Source organism: Protopterus annectens, chromosome 5.part1, assembly GCF_019279795.1.
Source record: "Protopterus annectens isolate FY-2018-M chromosome 5.part1, PAN1.0, whole genome shotgun sequence".
NCBI lineage: Eukaryota > Metazoa > Chordata > Ceratodontiformes > Protopteridae > Protopterus > Protopterus annectens.
This window is the reverse complement of record NC_056736.1, coordinates 600,790,761-600,800,099: the sequence shown is the minus strand read 5'-3', so window position 1 is coordinate 600,800,099 and position 9,339 is coordinate 600,790,761. Positions and strand designations below refer to the sequence as shown.

Below are 9,339 nucleotides of genomic sequence, written 5' to 3'. Positions count from 1 at the left end.
AAAATTAAACAGATGCTTCCTCAGATTCTTTTCAGCAGGTTTGACACTCAAGAAATCTCTAAAATGGGGCTGAGATATATCCCTGTTATAACAGCATGCTCTGGCTTGCTCATGGGCAGACTGAACCTGACCTCCTCCTGGATGGGGGACACTGTGGTAAAGTCCTAGTAGAAAGGAATAATGCAACAGAGATCTTCCAAAGTCAGACGTCATTCCCTCAAAGACTGTGATTTTCCAGGGGCTCGGCTGGATTTCATCCCATCAGAAAGCATTTCTGTCTTGGGACTAGGTGGAATTCCTAACATTGTTTGATATTTCTGAAAATAGGTTTTCCATACCATTCTCTGGGTTGCCCTTTTGTATAAAAAGGGTAAAACTGTAGTGGTCTAGTAGAAACCTGAGTGCTTGGTGATGGAGGCAGGGAAAACTGGTGTACTTATCTCAGGGGCAGGGAAGGATCTACCTGCACACAGAGACCTGCTCTGGGGTAGAAACAAGCAATGTATTCTTGAGTGCCAGACAAGCTCCCGTTGTGAAGGGGATGGGATGAGTGTGTTGATGTGGACTGGTGATGCTTGCATTATCTTCGCTCAGTCCAGTTAAGGATTCCCTTTGTATAAGTAGTTTCTGAGCTGTGCATCTGATCACTCCACAGTTCTCTCCCCTCATTTACGAGGGGATGGGCTGTCTTTTAGAGTTCGAGATTATCATCTCTTCATGAGAAGTGGGTGATTTATAGCAAGCCACTTCCCTTCCTGTTACTGGAGCCCTTGTTTTCTCACCCAAAATATGGTTTAGACTAAAGTTCATGGAGGAAAAAGATTTAAACATACAATTATAGTCCGCTGTTTTGTCTGTGTAGCTGTAGTCATGGCTTCGAAACTAAAACGCTAGCGGTGCAGCCAGAAGAGTCATGCTGGGAGTGTCCATGTTCTTGTATCTGTATTGGAGTTCAGTAAAATATTCCTGTGCTGTAACAGTATATACCTGGAATTGCCCAGTCTTTTCCCTAAGAAGCACTTTATCATGAATTTCATTTTTCCTTACGTCTGTGGGCCTATAAGCTTTGCTAGAGCCCTCTCTTTCCTCCATATAGTGGTGAGAACCATCTTGAGAGAGTTGTCATCCTGTGTGCACCTGCACTCCTTCCCAACATCCCAGCATTGAGGATGTTATTGGTATGGTCCATACCCCTCCCCCTTGGCCAGGAGATGTGACCTTGCCTCACTGTGGGGCTGCTAGATCTTCCATTATGAATATAACCTCCCATGCACCCAGCATCAATGGGTACCATGTTTGAGACTTACTGAGCCAAACATACACCCCAGGACTACCCCTGTACATTTCCACCCCTTCTCCAAGGTACTGTGGCATTGGAAAGTCCCATTCCACCCTCGTCCCCTCCCAAGATAGGCATGTCCATCTGTAAGCCAGATCCTGCAGATGCATGAACTGCTGCTTTAACCCAAGTTGCCCGGGCCATTCATAGGTGGGTACTAGGCTAGCTGCACTTGTATGCTGTTTTCAGTCAAGTCAGCTTCCCTTTTAAAGGTAAGAATCAAACCCTATACCTTGTGTCTGTGAGGTAAACATCTTGCCCATTATACTAACCTCCCCACACTTGTATCTTTGTGTGTCAGTAGAACTTGGTGATAAGGATGAGTTTATTTATACGTCTGTCTTGGTTCAGTTTCTTTGCAGTATTTGCACAACTGTATCTCTAGCTCAGACTGGAAAGCGTGACTGCCAGAACTTGTCTTGTCTCCTCCAAATCACTTAACACATATCCACTTTTCCATTTCATTTTTTCAGTATCCATATGGCCTGTCAGCAACATGAGAGGCAATTTAATTAGAAGCAGTCTTTTGTTTCAATTTGCCACTTTGTCTCTATCACTCTTTCATACACTCACATCCATACCCAAGCTCACACATGGAAAGCAAAATACATTTACGAAACAAAAACACTTTTAATGAGGAAGCTGGACTTGAGGGGCTTCTCTGTAAGCTACAAGCTGGAAGTACTTAAAATTAGTCCAAACCAGAATATTTCTCGAGCATAACATTTTCGACCCCTCATCCCACGGCTGGCATTCTACATTACAATTAGCACAGAGCGAGGCAAGCACATACAGGGTTAACTTTGCTAAAGATTAGTAAGACTATGAGGTGTACCTCACACAGTTTTGCTTTCCACGTTCATTTTTGGAACCTACTTGATATTTGCAAGACTGCTCAGCATCAGTACAAATACGGAGAAAAAGAAGTTGGGAATGGGATTGCTCCGTGGAGAATGATGACTTCATTTCCTATTGAACTTCACTCCTCTTTAGTAAATGTCATGCAAGAGATCAGAATTTTTTAATGGTGTGTTCTTTCTGCGAAACATTGGTGCTACTGAATTAAACTGGCATGCTTTGATCCAAACATGAAGTTTGGTGTGTTGCATTTTTAAGCAAAATTTATACCCATGCATTTATATTTTTGGTGTAAAATGTGAGTTGTGATTAATGTAAACTATTTTATGATTTTGTTTTTATTTAGCTTTGAACAGCTCTTCATGCAGTATTGATCCTACTCAAAATGGTTTTGGACTTGAAAAACAGATCAACAGAACTGGATTCCTGAAACAGAGTAGACCTAATTTTCTTAAAGATGGTTCTATACTTGAAGTGGGAGAAGTGAGGGGTGATGACAGCTCTAGAAATGAAGATTACATTAAGGCAACTGACATCAATCTGTTGGATACAGATACTGCTTCTGGTCCACTTAAGGAGGATGTCTTAGAAACTGAAGTAAGTATAAATGATGCCTCCAAATCTGAACTAGGAGCAAGCCAAATAAACAAACTGAATATGGTCAAAAAGGTGAAAAGTTCTCAGTGTTTAGATGACAGAAATGAAGTAACAGATGTGCCCTCATTTTTATCTTCTGAGTGGTCACAGTTGAATCTTTCAGGTCTAGATGAAAGCCTGCTTGAAAAAATGCCTTGCGTTTCTCAGCCCCCTCCATATGGAACTGATGTTGAAGATTCCATAACTGATTCATTACATAGTACAAAGAACCTGAATTGTGATACTTTAAGAATGGTCGAGGAAGAATCATTATGTCCTACTCAAGATAAAAAAATGTTACGTTTGAAAGTATGTTCGGCAAACTCTGATGATGAAGCCATGAATGCTAATGTTGGCATTAACAAGGTTGTGTCAGGACGTCAGTCGCCAAATAAAATGACATTGCAGAAAGAATTAACTTCTGAAATTTCTCAGACAGACTTGCTGATGCTAAATATTGACTTGCCTTCTTCTGCAAATGAACTAACTGCAACTGGTTGTGAAGAACATGTTGTAGTGGACAACTATATGACCATGGTCGATAAGAATTCCTTAAAGAAAGATTATAAACCACTTAGCATGCAAGAAGAGATGGCTAAATGTTCCACGGTCATAGTTAAAACCTCAAAGCAAGAATCTGCAGTAAACAGCTTAGTATGCTTAAGGGCTGATAACACCAAGAACACTAACGAACTGGATGTGGGCTCTGTTAATAGGAGTTTGCCATCTGCCCTAGTTAAACGTCCAAGGAAATTTGTGTATTCATTACAGGATTTTTCAACTTTTCAAAGCCAAAAGGATTATTCTGGTGTTCAAAGCTCTGAAAAACATTCATATGGACACCCTACCAGGCCAACTTACTTGGAATGTAAATCATTTACCGAAAAAGCTCCTATAGCAACTAATTCAGTGCAAGGTACGTGTGTATGTATATGTATAATGCACATTTGTTAATTTTATTGTACTGTTTCTTTATATAATGTGCATGTTTACAATGTTATGATCATCTACATTTGACGAGTCTATCTATATGTTGTGCATTCATGAATTTATTTATTCCATTTCATTAGGTAAGGGTTATTACTAGTGGGCATTGTTGCAGATGAGACCCGAGTTAAATATCTCTAAAACCACACTGGGGCATACATAAGATTGCTTAAAGTCAAAAGTTATACATAATCAAAGGTTAATATACATTTACTTATACAGAGTTTGCTGTATACAAGACGTTACTTAGATAAGAAGTGAAGAAGTACCAGGGAACTTCCACAAAATGTGCGTTATTAAATTGAGTAAGCACTTTTTTCTTTGGTCTAAAGGGTTTGGCTGACTTCAAGTCGTAGACAAATACATGAAGTATGCAGAAATTCTACTGCTAGTTTAGATAGAACTGTTAGGTTCACATTCTAAAAGTTGTACACATGTATAAATGTGTGTCTGTGGGTCCCCTTCAGAAGATCAGAGTTTCAGGAAGTTGAACTTCATGTGGTCAAGACCATGTGATCGGATATCACATTGCAGTGGGGATCGGGGAATTTACCATGTTCCCCACTGTAGTGTGATCTCATAGTTGGTATGTATAATATGCAAAGTGTGTCCAGGGCGCGGGGGGGTTTGCTGCCCTGCAAAAACATAGATTTGTGTTTTGCTCCTCTTTTTAGAAAATCTATTGCATGGTCGCAACCATATGCATTGTGACTTTCTAAAATGTCTGTCTTCTGACATAGATTCATCTGTGTGTGTATATACACACGCATGCATGCACAGACGCACGCGCATAGAGATGGTCTCTCTCACACACACATGTATGTCTTGTCATTTATAGTCGATACATTCATAAGTTCTAAGTAATTTTACAGCCAAGGAGACTATCATGAAGCCCACGTTACCCAGTATGTCCCCTTAAGTAAATTTTCCCTACATATCCCAATTTCTGATCCCCTGTCCAGTCGTACTGAGTGGCTTTAACGGTCGCTAAGAAAGCAAATTTTTGATATGCGAGGGCAGCCTGTTGCAGAAGTCCAGTATGAGTTTGGTCAGGTACACGTCACGACCACTGGATCATTCATAGCATGGAAGCAAAGCAGAGCTCACCAGTCAGGAGTCAGAAAGGCACTGAGTAGAGGGAGGTGGCTTTTAGTCTACCAGAAAAACTAAAGGTACTGAGATCTGTGATCTTTTTGGTAAGACGTTGAGGTGCTTGGTAAGGCATATTCCAAAGGGGGCTTTATATTTGATGATGGGTCAAATTAGTGAGGAATAAAGTGGTACTGTAAAGTCTTTGGACCTTGAGGAGATGCTGCAGAGGTTAAATTTTGCAAAGTAAAAAGGTTTCCTAACCACTATAGAGATATGGTTGTCAAACGGGAGATTCTTTTATCATAATAGTAATCAAAAAAATTGGAGGTGGCCAAGACGTGCGAGTAAAGCCCTTGCCCAACAAAGGGTCTGAGAGAATAAAAAAACCTAGGGGTAACTCATCATACAAAATCCTAGTGTCCAGATCGTGAAGCTAGGAGAAAGACCCACAACATGGGTTCCAAAAGCAAACGTGCATTTTGGCGTAATCTTTATCATGATAGTTAATGGTTATGAGGTACTTTGGTTATCGGATTTAACCGTTATCAGTATGGTAAGCACTAGTGATACTAGGTTTACCAAAATAATTATAGGCAAAACAGATGAGCGTTACAATGACATTTATGTGTAGGAGGGCAGATGTTCATCATGTTTCACTGTTGCAGCCATTACACTTGGGTTATCCTGCTGGCAGGCGACCTGCAGTCGGCCCGAGTTCCAAAGTCTTGGTCCGGCATCGGTTGCTGTCGCCTCTTCCCTGACGTCAGTTCGCCAGGGGTATAAAAGATGCAACTGACGCCATTTTCTTCAGTCTTTCTTGCCGCGTGGTGCCCGAAGCAAAAGCAGTTCGCAAGTGCCGGTCGGCCGACTCCTGAGATTTTCGAAATTGAGTTTCAGAACCAAATGTCTTCAATAAAGCTAAGTACCCCTTAGGGGAAACATTTTCTTGCTCCAGACCTATGTCAGTAAAAGTTAATAATTGTATTTCTTGTGGGAAGCAAATACCTCATAAGGACTTCCACTCTTACTGTATTCCTTGCCTAGGCCCTGACCACAACGTTACCAGTTGTCGGTTTTGTGCTAGATTCAGTAAGCGCACTATTAAACGTCGGTTTGATTTTGCTTTACATTATTTTGGTCGAAGGTTTAATTACATAATGCCGTTGGAACAACCGACAACCAGAATTTATAAAAAACGCAAATACAAAGAAAAGGACAGGCATCCAAGGTCCAAAACCGAAGCCTCTTCTAGGCAAGTCGCCAGTTCTCAGTGAGGTGCTTTCGCAGCCCCTGACACCTGCTACCTCAGAGCCACAGGCCGTATCAGACAGCCATGTGGAGACACCGAGGCCTGTGGAAACTCAAGGTATTGGGCCTACGGAAACTATTCCCTCAGATGGGTCCGGAGCTGCTGAGCAGGCATCGGCTTCCGAGGGTGTTTTCAGACCTTCACAGCTTACAATTAAGCCCACTACAGCAGTCAAGGCAAAGTCAAAAACAGCATTAAAGACAAGGAAACAAGTACAGCATTCTCCTGAATGGTCATCCATGCCAAAGAAACAGATGCTTAAAATGGCCGAAGACCTAATTACTTTAATCAGGGGTTCCCATCCCCCTCTCGACAAAAGGTGTAGGCAAGACACTGACTATGATTCCTCTGACCAGGTTTCTGTTTCCTTTTCTGATCAGGGATATTCTCTCCCTCCCTATGAGAACTCTGATGCAGAAGAGTCTATACCATCAGCCTCTCCGCCTGAGGATTATTCTTTTGGGGAAATCCTACATACCATGAGGGAGCATTTCCATTGCGAGAGCCAGGATTATTCAGAATCCAAGGAAAGGCTTAGAGACTTTCTTTTATTGCCTCAGCACAGGCCCCTGGCTATTCCCCCTGTGCTTGATATTGTTGATGATGTTTTCTCTGAATCCAGTCTGTCTCCTGATTGTTTACCCCTGCACCAGTCAAGCTAGACAGGTACTACAGGGTCCCTGACTCTCATAAATTTCTTTACAAAAACCCTGCTGCAGATCCAGAAATAATTTCTCAGGATCCTAACGGGGTTAAGGCTTCCACTGCTAAAAATCCTGTACCCTCAGATAGGGATTCCAGAGCTCTGGACAGATGGGGGAAAAAAGTTTACAGGTCTGCTACTTTAGCTGTAAGGGCTTTAAATTGCCAGTTTCACATGCTTAAATATCAACAGTACCTTATGTCATTGTTAAAACAGAAAATGATTTCAAACTCAAAGTCCTGACAGTAAGGAAATGCAGGATTTATTGCATGCAGCTGAACAAGTGGGAAAGCATACGCTGCAATGTTGTTTTGATTCATTTGAGGCTTCTTGTAGAGCCACAGTTACAGACTCTGTTATTCGAAGGCATGCTTGGTTGAAAGAACAAAGTTTACCTGACCATGTTAAAGTAAAATTATTGGATGCTTCAATACAGCATGATACTTTGTTTGGTGTTAAGGCAGAAGAGGTGTTAAAGAAAATGGAGGATAAAGCAAAGTCAATGCAGACAGTAAAGGATTTCTTACAGGTTCAACCACCTAGGTTTAGCAGAAACTGGCCTTCATAAAATTGGTCCTTTCCAGTGTCAGGCCACAAATAGGCAGATACAGACGCCCAAGAGGCAGATCTCAGCCCCAAAGCTCCTACAGACCTAAACAATGGGGTGCTTCAGCCCCCAAAGGAGGAGAAGACAAATCACAACCTTATAGGAAGCAGTCACAATGACTTCCCTCTACTGATGCCAAGTAGTTACGATGTTCTTCGTGTTTCACTGTTGCAGTCATAACTGTAGGGTGCTCCTGCCGGCAGGCAGCCCGAGGTCGGCCAGAATCCCAAAGTCTGGGTCCGGCGTCGGCTGTATAAGCTAGTATCCTGACGTCAGTACGCCTTGGTACATAGCCCTCAGCCGACGCCATCTTCCCCAGTCTTTCTTGCCGTGCGGTGGAAAGCAGCTCGCAAAACGTTGGTTGGCGATTTTCGAACAGCGTATTTGGTTGTTGTCGGTCCGAAGTTCTTACTTCTCTTCTCAAAGCTAAGTACCCCGTTGGGGAATCTTTTTCTTGTTCCTCCGATGTCAGAAAAAGTTAATAATTGTATAGCGTGTGGGAAACAAATACCTCATAAAGATTTCCACTCTTACTGTCTACCTTGCTTAGGCCCTGACCACGACGTTTCTTGTTGTCGGTTCTGTGCCAGGTTCTACTCTCGTACTATCAAGCGCAGGTACGATTGGGCTTTAAATTATTTTGGCAGACGCTTCAATTACAGAATGTCGTCGGACACTACTGGAGTTCAAAAGAAGCGCAAAGACAAAGACAGGCCTCCGAGGTCCAAACAGGACTCGTTGCAGCTGGAGCCAGCGTCCGGTTCGGCTGTCGTCAGTGAGGCGCTTTTGCAGCCCCTGTCGTCCGCCACTTCTGAACCGATGGCCGATATGGACTCCCATGGGGAGCCATCAAGGCCCAATATTTTAACTGCTGCAGGACCTTCGGACGTCGCTCCTTCAGATGGGTCCGGAACCGCTGTGCAGGTACCGGCTTCTGAGGGGGTTTTCAGGCCTACTCACATCACTATTTCAAAGGCAAAGACAAAGATTCCTACTAAGTCTAAAGTTTCAGCTCAAGCTGCTTCTGAATCCACTCCCAAGACACAAAAACAATTATTGAGGATGGCTGAAGATTTGCTTACAATGATTAGGGGTTCTCACCCCCCTCCTGAGAAAAGGCCTCGACAGATGTTACTCTGGATTCCTCTGACCAGGCCTCTGTATCTTCTGTTTCTTCCTCTGATCAGGACTATTCCTTTCCCCCTTATGAGGATTCGGATGCTGAGGATTCTTTGCCCTCGGCCTCCGCCTGAGGATTTTTCTTTGGGGAAACCTTGCATGAGATGAGGGAACATTTTCATTGGGAAGGACAGGAATATTCTGCTTCCAAAAGAGGCTTAGAGAATTTCTTCTTCTTCCTCAGCATAGGCCTTTAGCTATCCCTCCGTCTTAGACATTGTAGATGATGCTTTTCTGAGGCTAATTTGAATCCTGATTCCATGCCTCCTGCTCCTTCTAAGCCTGATAGATTTTATAGGGTTCCTGACTCTCATTTATTTTTATTGAAAACCCTTCTGCAGATCCTGAAACTATTTCTCAGGGCTCTAAGGCTGCTAAGGTTGCTTCTTCTAAAAATCCTATTCCCTCTGAGAAGGATTCTCGTGCTTTAGACAGGTGGGGTAAAAGGTATATACTTCTGCTACCCTGTCTGTAAGGGCTTTAAATTGCCAGTTTCATATGTTTAAATATCAGCAATTTCTTTTGTCTGTTTTAAAGCAAAAGCTTGCTTCCCATCCTTCTTGTGCAGAGGATAAGGAACTTCAGGATGTTTTGCATGCTACTGAACAGGTTAACAAGCATAGCTTACA

The 9,339-nt window shown here is 42.6% G+C and overlaps 1 protein-coding gene across 1 annotated transcript in view; it reads left to right on the top strand.

Annotated features, from left to right (window-relative positions):
• The window catches only part of LOC122803237 (breast cancer type 2 susceptibility protein homolog), a 74,229-nt gene that overhangs the window by 10,067 nt on the left and 54,823 nt on the right, over positions 1–9,339 (top strand). Inside the window, exon 3 of the mRNA XM_044072835.1 lies at positions 2,544–3,749. Within this exon, the coding sequence (XP_043928770.1) occupies positions 2,544–3,749 (1,206 nt within the window). The remainder of the gene's footprint in view (positions 1–2,543; positions 3,750–9,339) is intronic.